Source organism: Urocampus carinirostris, chromosome 17 (genome assembly GCF_059441175.1).
Source record: "Urocampus carinirostris isolate Australia breed hairy pipefish chromosome 17, RoL_Ucar_1.0, whole genome shotgun sequence".
Classification (NCBI taxonomy): domain Eukaryota; kingdom Metazoa; phylum Chordata; class Actinopteri; order Syngnathiformes; family Syngnathidae; genus Urocampus; species Urocampus carinirostris.
In genome coordinates this window covers 6,239,523-6,259,955 of record NC_142365.1, presented here as the reverse complement: position 1 = coordinate 6,259,955, position 20,433 = coordinate 6,239,523, and the positions used below count along the sequence as shown (strand labels likewise).

The following is a 20,433-nucleotide window of genomic DNA, read 5'->3' as shown; positions in this document are numbered from 1 at the left end:
ACTATTTTCCTGTTCTCCTTCTTAATAAAAACTGAGTAAAACGAACGCAATTGGGTCCTGTCTCCGTTCCTGGTCTGTGACAATTCCTTTTTTAACGATTCTTCATTGACACTTTTGTAAAACTACATTGATATAAAACTTTAAATAAGACAAACAGATCTACTAATGCACCAGTTCAGGGTGTCCCCTGCCCACTGCCCCAAGATAGCTGGGATGGGCTCCAGCACCCCCGGGACCCTACTGAGGATAAGCGGTGCAGATAATGGATGGATGGATGGATCTACCAATGGGATGATAATCTCTATGTTATCGTCTGATATTTCAATAACCTCCAGCGTAAAAATGTTACTGCCAATCCTAATGAATTAAACATTTGTCAAGCTAGTCCCCAAAGTCTCGACGTGCGGTCCAAGTTAAGCTCCGCCCATCTTTGCCCTGCCAGCCGAAGCGCACAACTTTAAGTGTCAGTGTCCTCACTGGAGCTTATCCGGAGTTCAACTCACAGCCACGCTTGGATGCAATTTGGGGCTTTTATTTTGAAAAATAATTAACAATGAGACATCTAGGATTCGGCATGGAAAGTGGGCCGAACCCGAGAATGCTTATTCGGCCAGTTTGATGGAGAAATCGAGGCGCTTTTACGCACGATCCAAACCATGACGTTTTATCCCTTCCACGCGCAGCCAGCAGGCACCCTGCAACCCCCTGCCGGTTGTCTCACCTTCCCCCGCGAGCTGACCGGATTCGAACCGGAGACCGAGCAGGACGGTTCCGAGGCGGGGCTGCACGCCGCACTCAGTCGGCAACACCGTGGGGTCCAATTGCGCTCCTTGAGAAACCTGCAGCAGGACCAGGGGGGAGGATGGTGCGACGAACCCAAAGTCACTCTGGATTCGCAAGATTTGTGGAATCGGTTTCATCAAATGGGAACGGAAATGGTCATTACCAAATCCGGACGGTCAGTGACTTTAAAATGCATATTTTATGAAAAATAAAGCTTATAAAATGACAAAGCAACTAAAAGAAAATAAGAAAATAAGAAAATATAATGATAATTACTATACAATGCACTTTCAATGAGTTATTTTAAACCAGGGGTGTCCAAACTACGGTCCAAGGGTCAGTGAAAATCTATACCTTTGGGTTTTTTGTTGCAGCTAAATGTTATTGCTCTTCTTTTCGTTGCACTATTGTTACAATGCACATTTATTTTTCATTCACAAACATTGCACTATTATTATAACTTAGGCCCGTCTCTAAGCTCTATGTCGTAAAAAAAAAATGTTTTCTGCCTTTTATCCTGATAGTCTTTTATTTTTTGTTTTTCTCTTTAAAGTCTTATAACAGTTTACCCTGTCCATTTCCATATCCGTTTGCCATATCAATAAAGTTTGCTAATATTAACTATTATTTGTATTATTTGACAGGAAAAAAAAATCATACACATTTCTCAGAATTATTATTCAACATTAAAAAAATTAACGGAAAAATCGTTCAAATACAATAAAATGAAAAAGAAATTCTGCCAAAAAGTTTGGAATGTTTCTGCACCGCATAGTGTACAAAATAATCAGAACAATAAAGAAATAAAGAAAAAATAAATGTAATTTTAATATTTTAGAAGCATTTTAACCTATTTTACCATGAAATAGAATATAAGAAATAATAATTAAAATTAACAAAATTATTTATATGATGACTTACCAGTTACCATTCCTCATTTTCGTTTGTCCATTTTGCTAATATAAAATATTTTAAAATTTGACTGGATAAACAATTATATGTCTCAGGATTGTGATGTAAGATTTTTTTTATTGCAAAATAAATTTAAAAAGAAAATTCTGACAACAGGGTAAGGATATTTTTATGCATTGCATAATATACAAAATAATCATAATCATAGAAATAAAACATTTATTTGACATATTTTCCGAAGCACATTTTAATGAGTTCTTCTAAATCCGAACTTGGGTCCAAGGGCCCTTTGCCACCTTTAGAAATTAAATTGATCAAATATTTAAAAGCCCTACTCAGCTGACATACTGTTTTTTAAATTAAAATTGAATATAATTTAAATGTAAATGTTTTAATATTATTTTCTATTCATTTTCTGTATTTTTACATATTTCTGCATCAAGTAAAAATGAAAGAAAATGTCTAAAATAAGAAAAAATATATAATATGATGCTTTTTTTCTCATATTCAGGATTTACTCACATTAGAAAAAAATAATCACAGTCTTTTTGTCATTTGACATATTAAAATGTGCCAATATAAAGTAATATTATTCTGATTTAACTAAAAAACTATAACATATCTCAGAATTATTATTGTTTTTTTTCTAACTATGTAAACAAGTTAAAATATAGTAAAATACAAAAATAATTGTGCCAACAGGGTAAGAATAATTCATGCATTCCATAATATACAAAATTAGAACAACTATAAAAACAAAACATTTTTTTAATTATTACTTTTATTATCTTACGGTATTTGAATGTATTTCAATAGGTAAAAAATATGGAAAAAAAAATGCCTAAAACAAGAAAAAACATTTTATATGATGAATTTTCTCACTTTTCATTCGCTAATATTTACTTTTATTCTTATTATTTGACTAGAAAAACAACATAAAAATCTCCCGGATTTAGTCCTGGAATTGATTTTTTTCACTTTAGAAACAAGAGTGCAGTATAGGACAATAAAAATTCAAAAATCTGCCAATAGGGTAGGAATATTTTTTGTGCTGCATAATGTACCAAATAATAAAAAAACAGATTTAAATGTAGTAGTTCAATAATTAAACTCTTACCGCAAAACTCTAGACTTTAAAAATTGAATTTAACTGAAGTAATTAATAATTAAAAAATGATTAAAAATAAATACAATTATTTTTGTTTACCAAATAATTGTTATCATCATTTTTTATCACTCCATATTCTGCAAAAATATACATTTTAATTTATTAATTAAATAGTTGATGTCTTGCCCCACTGGCAAATATGTTACAACATTTAAATATAATTTTTACTATACTACTGTATTAAAATCTATTTAACTCGGAAGTTAATGTGAAAAACGAAGCCTAAAAATATGTAAAATGACTTGATATGGTGAATTTTTCCTCATTTCTTTAGTTAAAACGTTATTAAGTTTGAATATGATTTTTAAATTTTTACTGTATTTCAACACCAGGAAGTAAAAACCTATATAAAATTCTGAAGTAATTAAAATGATTTAATATGATTAATATTTAACTTAGGTGTTTGTATAGAAGACAATTGTCCAAATTGTAAAGATTGTTTTTCTTATTTGAGTAGAAAATCAATATAAAAAGGTTATTATTGTGATTTATTTTATTTTTCCCCCCAAACAGGTTAAAATAGTTGAATGAGAAAAATAACTCTGGCAACAGGGTGTGGGTATTTTGTACACTGCATATTACACAAATTAAGAATAATAACAATGAAAAAAATATAGTGTTTGAATTGCAACTTCTCCAAGCACTTTTTTTATTATTATTTATCTTCACCATGTGGGACAGGTTTGCTAATATTTCGTATTGTTTTTATCATAACTAGAAAAAAACAGCATAACGTGTCTCTGAATAATTATTCTATTTGTTTATTATTTGACTAGAAAAAAAGTGTCTCAGAATTATAATTTGATTTTTTTCCCTAAAAAATAAGTTGAAGTATAGTTAAAAAAATACAAATAAATAAAAATTCTGCCATGTGTAAGGGTGGGAATATTTTTGGTAATGCATACCATACTGCTTTTTGCATACCATACAAACAATAAATTATATCCCAACATTTTTTACTTTTTACTTGACTGTATTTCAACTCATTTCACCACGTATTAAAAAAAAAAAAAAAAAAAAATTGCCATTCCATTCCAGTTTGGTTAATAGTATTATTTTTATTATTTAATTAAAAAACATTAAAATGCCTCTGAATTATAATAGGCAGGTGTTTTTTTACCTAACCCTAACCCGAACAAGATCAAAACATTTGTATCCACTGCAAAATTTACAAAATAGAATAGAATAGAATAGAATAGAATACTCATTATTATGATTGATTACAACCAGGGTTGGGTAGGGTTACTTTAACTGGCTTACTTTCAATGACTTTTGGATTACTCCAATACCAAATATGCTAATAAAAGACAAAATAAACTTAATATGAATAAAAAGATGACTCATAACACGTGGTAAGCTTTCTCTCCTGGCTTTGATCTCTTTGATCTCCGGCAAAACGAACATAAAATGCGACAGAAACAAAATGAAAATAAATCCAATAATTCCATGTATTCCGTTACTCCCCAAGCCTGCACAAAATTGAGTCATTTTATTCATATTTAGTTTCTTTTTTCTTTTATTAGCATATTTGGTATTGGAGTCATCCAAAAGTAATTGAAAGTAATCAAGTTAAAGTAACCCTACCCAACCCTGATTACAACATAGTGTAAGCTGTTTACAATGATATTTGACATAGCACTCCAAGATAAATGTGTCATGAAGACTACAAATCCAATTAGAAATATATTGGGAAAAAAAGACAAAATCATAATTTTAAAAAAGATAATTAATTTTATGAGATTGGGCGAACACCTAGACCAAAAGATTTAGAATCCAGAAAAAAATCGTGTTATCAACTTGGAGAGAAAGATAAACAATTTGGGATAGAATTACTTTCCTAAACATAGTTTATTCAACTCAAGTCAAAAAATATTTTAGGGACCTTTGCAACTTTGAAAAATGCTTAAACACTCTTTAGAAAATACATGTTTGTGGTTAAAAACCTTTCGGCTCTTGCAGGAGGATGTTCCCCCCTTTCAAAGTAAAGGTCGATGGACTGGATAAATCTTCCAAATACATCCTGCTGATGGACATTGTTAGCGTGGACGACTTTCGTTATAAATTTCACAATTCTCGCTGGATCGTCGCTGGAAAAGCCGACCCGGAGATGCCCAAACGCATGTACATTCATCCCGACAGTCCCTCCAAAGGGGAACAGTGGATGAGCAAGCCGGTGGCCTTCCAGAAGTTGAAACTCACCAACAACGTGTCGGACAAACATGGATTCGTGAGTACTAAACGTACCGGGTGTTCCAAAAGTCTAGAGCCCATTTTAGAACTGAATATCTCGGAAACTGTTAAGGATATAAAAACACATCTGGTAAGTCCAGAAATGGTGTCATCTCGATATTTACGTGGAATTATTCAAAAGATTCAATGTAGGCACCATTGATCACATGACACACATCTAACCGAACGCGTCCTAGCATTGCATTGTAAATGGCGGCAATAGCTTCTGATATTTATTCCTTTAGCTCACAGGTGTCAAACAGGCGGCCCACGGGCCAGATCAGGCCCGCTAAGGGATTGAATCCGGCCCGCGAGACAACACGCAGAGAGGCGCAGGAGATAAACAAACTGCAGGTTGAAATATGTCCACTTGATGTTGCCGAAGCCAGGTGCCTCGAACAAAGACACTGTACTTGTATTTATGTCTCTCTCTCTGTCTCTCTCTCTCTCTCTCTCTCTCTTTTCCACCCCTTTTCTCCCACTCTGTGTCTTTCACTCTCAGTGTCTCTCTTTTTCTCTTCCTTTGTTGCTCTTTGTCTTTTTCTCTCTGTGTCTTTTAACATCTTTTGCTCTAACTTCCTTTTTTCCTTTGCTCCCTTTTCCCTTTATCTCTTCATACCCTTTGCCCTTTCTCTTGTCTCTCCTTCTGTCTTTCTATTTCTCTTTGGATTTCTATCTTCCTCTCCCTTTCTTTTCCCCCTCTCTCACGACTTTTTATCTTTTGTTTCTCACGCTCTCTCCCTCTCTCTCTTTTTCTTTCTTAGTCCGAACCTTTCTCCTTTTCCCTCCCTCTTTCCCTTATTTCTTTATCTCTCTTTTTCTTTCTCTTTAATCTACTAGTCCGGCCCCCGACAGAATGTTTGTTCTATAGTGTGGCCCCCGAGTTAAAATGACTTTGACACCCCTGCTTTAGCTCATCCCTGTCTTTTGGAATAGGGGGAATATAAAGAAATCCTTTTCCAAATCCCCATAAAACAAAATCACCTGCCGTGAGATCTGGTCGGGCAGGACATGAGATCATGATCATTCTGCCCCATACCGTCCAATACATCCGTCTGGCAGTGTTCAGAAACTGCCTAAGCCTGATGCTCCAGAGTGGTGGCTTCCCATCCTGTTGGAAAATGAAGTCACCAGACTCTTTCTCACCAAATGTATCCATTAATCAGTTTTCCAGCATGAGCTTCAACTGTTGGACCCACAAAAATCCACCACTCTGGAGCGTCAGGCATAGACAGTTTCTGAACACTGCCAGACGGATGTATGAATGATCATGATCTCATGTCCTGGCCAAACAGATCTCACACCATGTGATTTTGTTGTATGGGGATTTGTACAAGGATTTCTCCCTGTGCCCCCAATTCCAAAAGACATGGATGAGCTAAAGGGATAATTATGAGAAGCTATTGCCACCATTTTAAGGCACCATGTGCAGTGGGTCTTCTTAAAACACGCAAAACAGTTGTTGTAGGTCACTGAAGTTTCCTACTGGCTCTTCCAATCGATTTATGGGGGCTCAGTCGGAAAGCAGTTCACACTTGTTCAATCACACCTCCTGAAGTTGAGGGGCACCCCCTTCTTTAAGCCGAGTGTAAGCACCCATCCGTTATGAATTTACCATCCCATCTCACGATAGACTTCCTCTGTGGTAGCCTCTATCCAAGATGTCTGTTCATGGTTCAGTTTCTTGCTAATTGAAACAGACATAATCCATTTTCTGGTTGAGTGAACAAGAAGAAATAAGAAAAATCAATGGTGATACAAAAAACTCAATATTTATTATGCTACCATTTATAGTTAAGGAGATATGGGGACTTCAACTGTACCCAAGACTTTTAGAACACCATGAACTTTGAAGCGTCAGAATTTATGTTATTCATAGTTTTCTGTTTTTTTTTCTCAGACCATTTTGAATTCAATGCATAAATACCAGCCCAGGTTTCATATTGTGAGAGCCAACGACATCATGAAGCTTCCGTACAGCACGTTCTTGACCTACGTCTTCCCAGAGACGGAATTTATTGCTGTGACCGCGTATCAGAACGAGAAGGTACTGCACTCAAAATAAGAAAATGAAAACAATGCTTGTCAACTGGGGGGACTAATATACTTGAGGATACTTAAAGTCACCGGAAGCTGACCCACTATTTCGGCCTGATGACAAGCTGTGACACAAATCAAGGAAAATAATTGCACTTCTGAAATGTATCAAATGAAAGGGATGTGCCGCGTAGAACAGAGATAGTAAAATATATTCACCTTTTTTTTTTTTTTAAATAAACCCCGCGAAATGAAAACGACTTCAAATACCATATAAACCTCCATATAATCCTAAAACGCATACAAGCAACCCTCCAAAACTGTAAAATAGCCACATTATCGTGACCAGAACGGAATCAGGACCCAAATGCGTAACGTTAACCACACATCTATTTAGAGAAAGAGGAAGGGCAGCGCCCGCGATCCGATGCTCGCTGGACGCGGGAAGCAAGCCGCTCACAGAATCGGATCGTGTTCCGAATGCGGAAGTGGATCTTCCAGAGCGGGAAATGGTGGTGTCGAAGACGGAAAAAACAGGTCAATACCCGGGACAGGAAAGCAGAAATGTGGTCAGGGTCAAAAAAACAGGTCGTAGCCGGAGACAAACGGGGAAATCAGGAAAGGACGGGTGGAAAAACGGGTGCAAAAGCGGTTCGCTGACAGACTGACAACAGGCGAGTAAAAGGACTGAGATAAAAAGGACGGGGAACCAATCAGGTAGCCCGCAGCGGCTGACACCAAACGATACTCATCAGTCATCACGACACACATACTAAAATGTTCCTACCCAAAATATTACAAAATTGTGTGCCTAAAAAATGATGATTACTTGTGTAGATGTGTAAATGATAATACAAACCAGAATACTGGTAAAATATCTTTGAATTATAACATTTTTAAACTTTTTACTGTACCTTTAAGTGGAGAGTCAATAACAGACAGATATTTTTCTACTTGGCAAACATATCCTTCTTCAACTCGATTGTTGTTGTCACTACATTTTTGGACCTAATATTAAAAGCGGTGAAAGGAAATAAAACAAACAAAATCACAGAAAAATGAAAAGTGGTCCCTTTCAAACACAATTGGCACAGCGCTGATTGAATGAAGAGGAACTCTACTGTGTAATTGATCCTCCATATCTTAAAAAGTAACATCAATGCAATTTACCTACGCTGAAATTAACATCTATTCCCACTGGCAGATCATTTTGTTGATTCTAGCAATTTTTTTAAAATGTCCTGACATTTAAAACCTTTTTTTTTTTTTAATAATAGCTTTTAAACACATTAAAAAATATATTATATTGAATTATATTAAATCTCTTTTGCTTGTCTAGAGAAAACATTTTAAGAAATATAAAAAATAAATCAATGGATATAAATATAACGACGCAAAAATGATATTTATATAAAACGGAAAAAAATGAAGTTAAATCTAATGTTATATGAGTTTATTTTAACTTTTAACTTTTAACCAGTAACTAATGTTTCTCCTAATTTGCTGTATTCTAGACCTATTTTTCCTAGTTGTACCTTTAAATATTTTTTTCAAAATAATATGTTTTTTTAAAAGTAAAACGTAAATATAACATATATGGTTGGTTGGTTCCCTTAACATGTATAGAAATTATAAATATACCAATACAAATATAAAGAATAATATTAATATATATTAAAAAAATCTTTTCAAAGTGTCCCCCCTATATTTTAGTTATGTTTTTTTTCTGTTCTGCTACATTTTAAACACATTTTTCTTGAAAATACAACAATCTTTTATATAGGCAAAAAATACACATTTTTTTACTATCAGGTTATATTTTCCCCCGTCTGTTACATTTTACATCTATAATAATACCTAATACTGCAATAGTACCAAAAAAATGCATTTTAACACATTTAAAAAATATATATTCATAGAAAAATATATTTTCCTAAAATAGGACAAAAAATAAATAAACAAAATAAAAAGACAACAATAAAAATGTAAAAAAGATTATTGATATAAAATAAATTGAAGCAAAATAATCTGAGGGTTTTTTCTATTCTACTACATTGCAAATCTATTTGTCTTAAAATAAATACTTTAAAAAATATTTAAAAAAACGTTTGTATGAGAAAAATACTTATTTAGATAAAATATTGAACAATAAGATATTTATGTTAAATGGCGGCGCCCTCTGTTGGCTGCGGCTGCATCGGCTCGCTACAACGGGTCAGGTGTATCGACATTTCGTTCCGTGTACATTGTTACAAAGAATGACAATACAAAGGAAATTATTATTATTATTATTGTATCCACACATGGTAGGGACATTAAAGCTGCACCACATCATTTTAATTGACATTTATAATGCAAAAGAAAATTTGGAAAAAGGGACCATAGGTTAAGAAAATGAACAATCCAAAAACGAAAATTAAATCTTAATAAATGTAAATAATATATGGCCTGGAGAGGTATGGGCACTACCGGGCAGTACTTGCCCAAGACACACCACAGGAAAAGGTGCCGCTAAAACCCTAGTGGTTTAGGCAGATATATTAATATAGGATAGAAAAAAAATAGGTAAATCCATTTTTCAATTAATAGAAAATAAAGGCAAACCAAATGATACATTTTCATTGTACTTTTTTAGAAAATTGGAAAACAATACACCTTAGTATGGGTTAAAAATACGAATTTAATTGAAAATGAAACTTACATCCAAACACAATTCAATCAAATATAAATCTCTCAATATATAACAAAAGTTTTTTAAATTAAATCCTATTTAAATAATATAATATTAGAGAGTCATTTTCTTCTATACCAGACAATTGTCCTTGTTTCATACAGTACATTACTTCTTCTTATCTTACATGGTAAACCAAGTTAAAACTATATAGTGAAATAAAACATAAAAAAAAGATAAGTACATGAAAGCTTCTGCAGGTTCCGATACAGACAATATATCTCTTTGATATCTCTTTGCAAGATCACGCAGCTAAAAATCGACAACAACCCCTTTGCCAAAGGATTCCGGGACACGGGAAACGGAAGACGAGAAAAGAGGTAAGAAAATTCTCGACGGTCTCCGCGGAGACCGGATTCATTTGAGTTTGCCATCCGCAGGAACAATCTTACACACCTTTCTCCTCCGGACGAGAACAAAGCATATTGTGGCGATTCCGATGACTCTTGGGAACAACCCACGACTAGTAACCCCTTGCCCTCCCCTCAAGAATCCTGGGCCGGGACATCCCTGACAAAATGTCAAGGTATTTTGTATTTCTCATCCATTTTTTTGTTTTCCATCATTTTGCAACAAACATCAAATCTGAAAATAAATAGAATTGATTAAAAATTTCAGTTGTATTTTTGTTGTATTTCCATAGTAGAATTATTGTAGTATAGCTGTAGCATTTTTGTATTTGTGGGATTTTGTATTTTTTTCTGCTGTCACATTTTTGTAGTATTTTTATAGTATTGCTGTACTTTTATTTATTTCATTTTTTTTTAGTATTTACGTCGTATATTTCTTTATGTATATCTGTAGTATTTTTTATGTGTAACTGTAGTTGTATTTTGGAGTTTTTCCTCGTCGTCATGTAGGTTTTAGATCAGGGGATGGTTTAATAGTAGTATGTAGTCTGTACAGCCCTTTGAGACTTCTTCTTTATTGTCATTGATATCAAGTCAAGTCATGTTTATTGGTCACAAAGAGTCTCAAACGGCTTCACAGACCACAGACTTTTGCAAACTACAGACTATTATGACACCATCCCCTGATTTAAAACCTACATGAGGGCAAGGAAAAACTCAAAAACCTTAACGTGAGGAAAATGAAGAGACCTTGAGGAGAGACTGAACATGAAGTAATTCCCCTTTCAGGATGACCAGGTTGCAATGGATGTTGCAATAACAAATAACACATAGATATTCTCATCTCATCTCATTAGCTCCACTGCTTATCCTCAGTAGGGTCGCGGGGGTGCTGGAGCCCATCCCAGCAATCATCGGCAGATATTGTCGATCTGAAATTTGAAATAAGCTATAGAATATAAGTGTGTTTTAAGCCTAGATTTAAACGGTTCCACTCAGGATGTAGATCGAATCTCAGTGGGCATTGCACAACATCGGGGCCCGTATGGAGAACGCTCTCAAACCTGCGGATTTCTTCTTGGCTAATTGGATCACTAGTAGACCAGCATTTTCAGAGCGAAGGCTCCGGACCAGAAAATAGGGGGAATCAAATCTGAAAGATATGAGGGAGCAAGCCCATGCCTGATTTTGTATACTACAACAGAACCTCAAAATCACATCTTAAGCTAACTGGGAGCCAATGCAGTTTAGCTAAAATTGGGGTCATGTGATCAAACTTTCTTGTCTTAGTTAAAAGTCTCGCTGCAGCATTTTGTACCAACCGCAGGATCTTGAAGCTGGACTTCGGGAGACCGGAGAGTAAGGCATTACAGTAATCGAGGCTGGAGTTAACAAACGCATGAATTATAATCTCCGAATGGGACAGCATGGGACGAATTTTAGCAATGTTGCGAAGATGGAAAAAAGCTGTTCTAGTAATATTCTTAACGTGTGTTTGGAAGGACGGATAGGGGTCAAATGTGACACCTAGATTTTTGACTGAGTCACCCTGGGTGATATTACATTCGTCTATGTTCAGAGCAGTTTTTGAGAACAAGTCACGGCATTTAGATAGAACAATAACTAACATTTCGGTCTTTTCAGAGTTAAGGCGCAAGAAGTTGAGTGACATCCATCTTTCTTTCTCACCATAACATTCTTTTTTCACATCAGGTTCTTTTTGTGACATTTTTTTCCCTCTTCCTCTTGTTTTTTGCATGACATCCTTGCTTAGGCTTAATTAATTGATGAACTGCACAGAAGACATAAATTAGTCAGTTGTTGTTTTTGGTACATTGTTTATTTAAAATGGCTACAGTTGGGAGCATGTTCAAGTTCCTGCAGGAAAAAAGTACACTAAAATGAATAAAAAACATAAAAAGCAAATTATTTTAGGATTGAACGAGACATGCACATTGCATTCGGGTATAATTTGTTACACTTTGAAATGGAACTAATTGAAAGGTTTCGCTTTTGGAATATATTTATTTACTTGCATCATTTAAAATGTTTTCTGTTCCCGATTTTTCAGATTTTTTATCTGTGTCTTACAATTGCTTTTAGAATAATTTTCCAGTTTTTACATTACTTCTGTTATCTTTTATAGCATTTATTTGAATAATTTTTAAAAAAGTTCTTGTTTTTGTTTTTCATTAGCATGTTTGATCACACATTCAGCCTGATACTGTCATGAACCAGAACAGGGTCAGGACCCAAACGCGTGACGTTTCTCACACAAGGCTTTGATTTTACGGGAGATGGGGAGTCATGTACGTTAGGCAGTAGTCTGGCGTGAAATGATAGGAAGCCAGAGGCCCACGAGATCGATGCCAATTGCCCGAGTAGATATCGGACAGATGGGGTTGATACCGGACAGGACGGGACAGACACGATGGATATTGAAACAGGATATTGAAATCAAACAGGACAAACTAGACGGGAACAAAAACTGGAGGGAATAATGAACAGGAAGAAAATGGACGGGAACGAAACTGGAAACCGATATTAAACGGTACAAAAATAAACGGGAACAATACTGGACAGAAAATACCAACAGGAAACAGGACCGAGTCAAAACCCACGTCTTGCGGGGCAGAGGTTCGTTGGCGGAATGACAAAGGAAGAGTGAGAGCACTGAGCTTAAATAGACAGATAGCCAATCCGTCAAAGAGCCGCAGTTGGCGCCACACTGGCGGGGCCAATTGGGCGCCGTGGCAACTGTGACAGATACAAATATGATTCTACCACTAAATCATCCTGATACTATTAATGCATTACATTCTCTTCACAGAAACTGACTTATGTGTTTAAGTATTTTATCAATTTGAGTACCCCTCAAATTACAGGTTCGTAATTCATGAGACCGGTACCATGACCAATACCTAAATCGATATTAACACCAAATATCAATACCGATAGAGCATAAAATTACCTTTGTTTTATAAAAAAATGACGGATATTTTTTGATAAAATAACATTTAAATCTCGAGAACACGAGATCTGTTATTTTTCCGAGGGGGGCATGACAGAAAAATAATGTAAAAGTACTGCTTTAATCTAAAGTGTATGATTGTTCGGATCGATATCAATACTTAAACTGATACCATTACCAAATCACAATACCCATTATAAATTAAATTCCCTTTACCCTGCAAAAGATGACAGATATATTTTTGTGAAATAAGTTTTTAAGCCCAAAGATAAATGATTCCTTAGCGTTGCATTCATTGGAAATATTCAACTTTACCACCATGATTTTGAGGGCACCACTTTTTATCTGTGCCTTGGGCAAGTACAGCCTGGCGGTGTCCATCCCTCTCCAGGCATGCTTTTTGTGTAAAACGTGAAACAGAGAGTACTGGTTTCCATGGCTACCAGAAGCAAGAGAAACCTCCTGTTCTGTCTAAGAAACAGCATCTTTATCATCTGGTCACCATTCTTTTTCGGCATAGACAATACATGTGACAATCAATGTTCCCTGTAATTTTCCTTACGGGTCTGAGCGTTCCCACAAAGTCGGTGAGCAACGCTTGAAACAACAGTGAGCAACCATAATCCCAAGTGTGGCAAGATAATTAATTATCAAACATGTCCAAAACTTGACATCAAGTTACATTTTGCTGAGTTTCCGGCAATGCAAAATTATTTTTCTCTTTTGAATGAATTGACTCATGTACTATTGCAAAGGTTGTACGGCCTACAAACGTCGTTTGTTCTTACAATTCTTTCACAAGATATCCATTTCTTTTTATTTCCCGATATATTTTGTCACATAATATTAACATTTTGGGGGGCTTATTTAATCGGTTGTAAGATACAGAACTGTACTTAATCACATTTTTTAGTGGAAGTAGTGTTTTTTTTCTACTTTTTTTTTAAATTCCTTAAAAAATTCTCATTGTGTTTATTTTTTCCGAGCTGCTACTTTTTTCTTTTTGTTCTTTATTGACTTTTTTCCTACATCCTATCTTTTCTTTTTTTCTGTCTTTTTTCTAAATTTTTCCTTCTTTATCTCTCTTCCTTTTGTTTACTCAGCTTTTAACTACTTTTTCATTTTGGTATTTTTTTCTTTTTTGTTCTATTCCCCCCTTCCTTTAAGTCATTTTGTCCATAATTTTACATAATGTTTGGTCATGTTGGGATTAAAGAAGAAAAAACAACCTGAAGAGCTGTTTAGGACCCGAAAGAGCCGGTTCCTTTTAGTGAGCCGAGCCGAAGAAGCCGGTTCCCGACATACTCTATTAACTTTACTCAACTTCATTCTACTTCGACTCGACTTCAAAATACCGCATTTAGGACACAACGTCAGGGGAACCCGTGTATTTTGACCTTTATGCACTGTAACTTTGACTTAAGTTGCTTCTTAATTAGTAATTTTGAGCCCTCGTTTTTGTGCGCTGGCTAGATTTTCTTGTGCGCTGAGAATGGGCCAGCAGTGCGCAATTGCGCACTCGCGCAGCTTAGAGGGAACACTGGTGACAATACTGATGGTTGTTTGGTTGGATCCCTTAACCACTAGGGTTGTAGGGGCACCATTTTCTGTGGTGTGTCTTGGGCAAGTACAGCCTGGTAGCGCCTATTCCTCTCCAGGCTAACTTATGTTCCTACCTGGTCTTGAACTGGTGACCACTGCACTACGGAAACATAAATCACTGGGGGTAAATTATTTTGTTCCGACATTTACAGTATCACATTGTGCAATACGCATTGCATCACTTGTGGCTATTATGTTTTTGTTGAAAATAACCTTGTGGAAACGATGTTACGTCCTTGGGTTTTGTGACATTAAAGGCTCAAGGTTCCTGATTGTTCAGATTGATACCAATAACTAAATCCATAGGCTGGTCTCGACACTGATACCAACAAATCGCCTGTCCATAGTTTATCCCGAACCCTTTTTGAGTGTATTATCCACAATTTTTAAAAATATTCTTGTTATACTACTGTTTTTACTCCCAACAGATGATACCAACGCCGGGAGCGATTCAGACATCAATCTCCAAGGCGAGGACGAGGATGAAAGTGGCGTTCCTTGGGCGGAGTCTTCATCCCGGTTGAGCGTGGAGAGTGAGAAAAAGTCGAGGGGAAAGTTCTCCTCCTGGAGCGACTCCTCAAGGAGTAAAACAAAAGACAGAACATCTCCGGCGTTATCTGAAACCCAGAGCTCAGCATCACATGAACATCTTCCGACTCCGAATCTCTCCAGGAGCAAACCCTGTCTGGAGCTTGGACCACCTTTGCTGTTTAACCAGGGCCCGTCGTCCATAAAGACAGGCGCTATTGAAACAGCATCTATGGGACATCTTCTTTCCACTTTTCCGGGATTAAGTGAGCCAGAGATCAACACTGGAGCGTCTCAAAACATCAGCCCATCTCCTTTCATGTTTCACCTAGCGCAGCATGTGGTGGTGCCACAGGTATGTTAGCGTCAGACAGACCGACAGAAAGACAGACAGACGGACGGACTGGCAGACAGACAGACAGACAGACAGACAGACAGACAGACAGATAGACAGACACATTTCAGTGCTATGGATCAATATCAAAATGCAAATGAACTATTTACAATTCTATTTGAACCCATTTAGACAACGATCTTCTGAAAAACCCACCAAAAATATCAATTGGAATCATAATAAAGAAAACAAAAAACTAAAAATCAGCTAGCAGTCTCTAAGAGTGAAAGATTGAATACAATCTTCTTCGGAGTAATCAAGATCATTAAAATGAGATCAAATTCGACTCATTTTACTGTTCCCGGCTCCTCCGTGTTTTATATCAAAGTGTCCTTGGGCAAGACACTGAATCCCTAATGCTTCCAGTAAGCAGGGAGGCGCCTTGCATGGCTGACTCCCTATTGGTGTGTGAGTGTGTGTGTGTGTGTGTGAATGGGGAAGTGTGAAGCACATTGTAAAGTGCTTTGGGAGGTTTTCATTGACTTGAAAAGCGCTATATAAATGCAGACCATTTACCATTTATACAGACAGACGGACAGACAGACAGACAGACAGACAGACGGACAGACGGACAGACGGACAGACGGACAGACGGACAGACGGACAGACGGATAGACGGATAGACGGATAGACGGATAGACGGATAGATAGATAGATAGATAGATAGATAGATAGATAGATAGATAGATAGATAGATAGATAGATAGATAGATAGATAGATAGATAGATAGATAGATAGATAGATAGATAGATAGATAGATAGATAGATAGATAGATAGATAGATAGATAGATAGATAGATAGATAGATAGATAGATAGATAGATAGATAGATAGATAGATAGATAGATAGGGTAACAACAATACCCAAAACATCGTGAATACGTTGAATAAAAGTATCATGAGCTAAGTAATCAGTAAGTCCACGCAAAGGCAAAAGAAAATACTAAATAGCTTGACTTGTTGTTAGCTTTCTGACTAATTCTATTGTTTGGGGCCGAGGTGTGCTACAAATCTGAATCTTGAGTCTCACTATCGCCCTCTGCCACGAGGCAAGAAAATTGCTTGCCTCGCTCTGCATATAGAGACACTCAGCACTGTAATATTTTACATACTAATAATATTCACAATATAATGTAAAAATTCAGCCATTTGGAAAAAGAAAATCCAAGATTTTCTACAGATAAATGACAAAAAACAAATACTGAATGATTGTAGCCATGCATGTCACTGCCTATAAGTACAGACGCTTTCCTACTTACGACCATTCGACTTATGTAAAACGATAGATACGAACCATTTTTTCAAGATTTTGAAAAATATCCGGACATTGCTGTTAGATTTTGTATTTTGTGCACCTTTTTCAGAGTAGAGGACAGTACTGTAGTGCTTCTTTCCGCCACTACTGGCGTGGGGCGCTGTGAGAGCTCACCCAGCATCCACCCCGAAGAAGGAATCCGCTTCCTCTTCCTAGTTTGTACTGAATCCCTGACGCGCTAAGAACTTTGACGTTTTTATTGTTCAATATCTCGTGCATCCATTCAATATGGTTGGTGTAAAGTGTAAAGAAGAGGCGAAACGTTTCTTTCGAAATGAAATTGGAATAAGAAAGCTTGATACGGTTGAGAAAATGGTCAGAAGGCTTTTTTTTGGCCACTTTTTACCACAGAGGAGGAAGTAGCCTAACTCTTGAAGCGCATCTTCCAAAAGTAAGTTAAACTCAACTTTATTTAACTTTATAGAGCATATCATTTTATGAATTGTTTATTCTTTAGTACAAAACAATACAGGTTACTTATATAAACCTTAAACATACAAAATATAGAACTAAAGCAACTTGCGAACAAATTCAACTTACGAACAATCAACTGGAACCTCGTTCATAAGTCAGAGAGCGTCTGTAAATCAAATGACTTAGATGTAACATTTCTCTATGATAAGAAAACACAGATGCTAACTTATAACTTCTCGTTTTTGGACCAACAGGGACTTTCATTATCCCCTTTCGGAGGATTATTTTCCTACCCATGGAGCTACTTGACATCATCAGCTGCAACCATTCCATCTCTCCCGACCGATTCCCCGACATCGGCGTTCTTCAGAAACCGATCTTTTCACAGCGCTTTGCCGTGGTTGCGGATGAGCCCCTATCAGCTCCCGGCCGCTGCCATTTCCAGCCAAAAGTTTATGACCACCACTTTGAACTCAAATGAATTCGAGCAGTACAAGCTTTACGCTGCAGGGACCAGCCCGGCGTCTCACAATCGCACCGATACCAAGTCCAGAAGTGATCAGACTTTTTCGCTTAAGGATGTCGGAGTTTCTGCTGATGGACTTAGACCTATGTTGGATAAATCGGTTGGTCGATAATTCAAAACATAGTAAAACATTTGTGTTAGGGTTGTAAAGGCTTTTTTAAGAACCAACATTAAATCAAGTCACATTTCTTTGCCGCTTAAACCCCCAGTTTGTATTATATAACGACTCCTTGTGGTGTAAAATACTTCATTGATTTAACTAAGACGGTATTGATTCAAATAATAATCGAAAAACCTTTACTGGCTCATACTAATGACTCTTAGGTTTAGAAATTTGTAAATATATTACACAATTTGAGACACCCTTTGAAGAGTCTGACCTATTTGTCCACCGTCTTACTACTACGGAAGCCTGAATTAGGATTTTGCTAAGGTATCTTCTCCCAGGGGTGCTTTTAGCACTTAACGACACTTGCCTACCATGGTTCATTGATTCCGGCAGTTTTTTTTCACTGTTTCCTTCTCTATCCACTTGTGTTAGCCCCTTGGCAGCCGGCTATAGGTTGCTGCTAGCCACACTTGCCCTTTATAGCTGGTCTTGCAGGAGAGTGTCTATGATTTGGTGATTTCGTGTCCCGGATATTGACAAATTCAACCTTTTGCCGGACTCTTTAGAAGCTTTGACCAACAATTCGCTCTTTTCAGACGCTCTGGGTGTAGCTAGCTCACTTTTTGCTTTCTGTCCTGTCGCTGACTGAATGTCATCCATGCTTATGTTAAAAAATATGGAACTAGGTTTCCAAATGTTTTGATATCTTTTAGCTGACATAGTGTTTCTTGTTCTACTGCACATGCTAAGCTATATCTTTTAGTGGTGAATTATTACACAATGTTACTTTAAGATGACATTCTTCTGGGAAAATCCTTGAAGTGGGTCTGTGGGATTCTTTTCTTTTTTTTTCAAAATATGAGGGTTTAAAATTTTCAGGACCAGAACGAAGACAGGACCCACTTGCGTGCGATTCTCTGAGTTTTATTAGGAAGAAGGGAAAGGGTAGAATACAGGATCCGTTGATCGTGGGGAGCAGGTTACTCAGACGCGGAAGTGGTATTTCCATGGCGAGCGAAGGTAGTGTGAGAGCGGGGAAAAACAGATCGATGGCCGGGACGGGGGAGCAAAAACGTAATCAAGTTCAGAAAAGGGGTGGAAGCCGGGAATCAAACAGGAATCAGGACAGGAGAAAGTCAGGGTCGAAAAGGCTTGCCTAGCGTGAGCTGAGGTTCGCAGACGGACTGACAACCGGTGACAGGAAGACGGGGGTTTAAAAAAAGAGAAGCAGCCAATCAGCGTCAGAGGCAGTTGGCGCCAAAGGAGCAGACTCAGGTGCCTCGTGTCAGTAATCATGACAAAAATAAAACTTATACTTTAGATTTCAACAAGAACCTGGTTAATGTTCAACAGAATCTGATACAAATGCTCAGTTTGGGTTTGCTGTCATAAAATGTTTGGAGAAACCATTTATTTATTGTCATTGTTTATTAATAATCTCACTCTCAATTATGTGTTTTTTTAAATGACACCTGCCTTGTCATGTAAATGTTGGTTTTAATAACTCACTTCTTGTACAATGCACATTTAAAGAAAAAAACTTTCAAAGTTTTCTTTCGCCAAAACCGTTTTTATCATCTGTGTCATTGCACTGTTCACTCGGACGAAAACTCAGGATATGTTTGTGTGTTTTCACAAATTAAATAAGGGCACATATGAAGTACTCGAAGTAATGCTGTTGCATGGAAAATTCCATAATAAAAACAGAACACATTGGGTTTCTCCAATACATTCTATAATGTAATCTATGTCAAAATATACGATATCAATCGTCTATGTGTGTTAACGAGAGCTTTATTTGTTGTGCTCTTTTCCACGAATGGAGACAGCGTGACACAAAATTGCAGTCCTGGACCCGAAAGGTCAGGTAGTCCCCAATGGTAAAATTTGAATGGGAAGAAAATAAACTCTCCCATGCATGTGTTGTTGAGTGAATTTTCTCCTTGGCTGAATGTGGCTACATACCGAGAAGAACAAGAACATGCCCAATGGCCCGGAAAAAGGCGAGCTTGCAGGTCAATAGACAAGTTTGGCAGTACAACAAATGTTTTACCAAATAATGTCCTCTATTTGTCCTTTTTTGCATGGAAAACAGTCGCTACTACTAAGAATACTTTCTATTTGGACGTTTTGTGCCCCAGAATAAACATCTCGACTATCCTTAAGTCAAACATAAAAAAATATAGCATAAATAATGAAACATTGATCATGTCTTAATTTATGTTGGGATGATACGATACTTCTTGTCTTTTTTTCCTGTAATTGACTATCATTTATTCTTTAATTGTGTGCGTGAAGATATCAGCTTGCTCTGCACGCTTAACCATGCTGTTTATACAGTAATGTACTTAATATGCTTTACA

At 36.6% G+C, this 20,433-nt stretch overlaps 1 protein-coding gene across 1 annotated transcript; it reads left to right on the top strand.

Annotated features, from left to right (window-relative positions):
• The first annotated feature begins 477 nt into the window (after nt 1-477).
• Nucleotides 478-20,191, top strand: LOC148349022 (T-box transcription factor TBX2b-like). Its single transcript, XM_088321527.1, has 7 exons — nt 478-958; nt 4,823-5,090; nt 6,993-7,139; nt 10,104-10,180; nt 10,241-10,386; nt 15,212-15,666; nt 17,690-20,191. The coding sequence occupies exons 1-7, from the start codon at nt 657-659 to the stop codon at nt 18,071-18,073; spliced, it is 1,779 nt and encodes a 592-aa protein (XP_088177653.1). The 5' UTR covers nt 478-656; the 3' UTR covers nt 18,074-20,191.
• The last annotated feature ends 242 nt before the right edge of the window (nt 20,192-20,433 follow it).

Bases quoted from the DNA above. Each gene is read 5' to 3' on its own strand.
- LOC148349022 (XM_088321527.1), top strand. From the start codon at position 657: ATGACGTTTTATCCCTTCCACGCGCAGCCAGCAGGCACCCTGCAACCC. The intron at 959-4,822 runs GTCAGTGACTTT...CGGCTCTTGCAG, and splicing joins GTCATTACCAAATCCGGACG to GAGGATGTTCCCCCCTTTCA. The intron at 10,181-10,240 runs GTAAGAAAATTC...TGCCATCCGCAG, and splicing joins AACGGAAGACGAGAAAAGAG to GAACAATCTTACACACCTTT.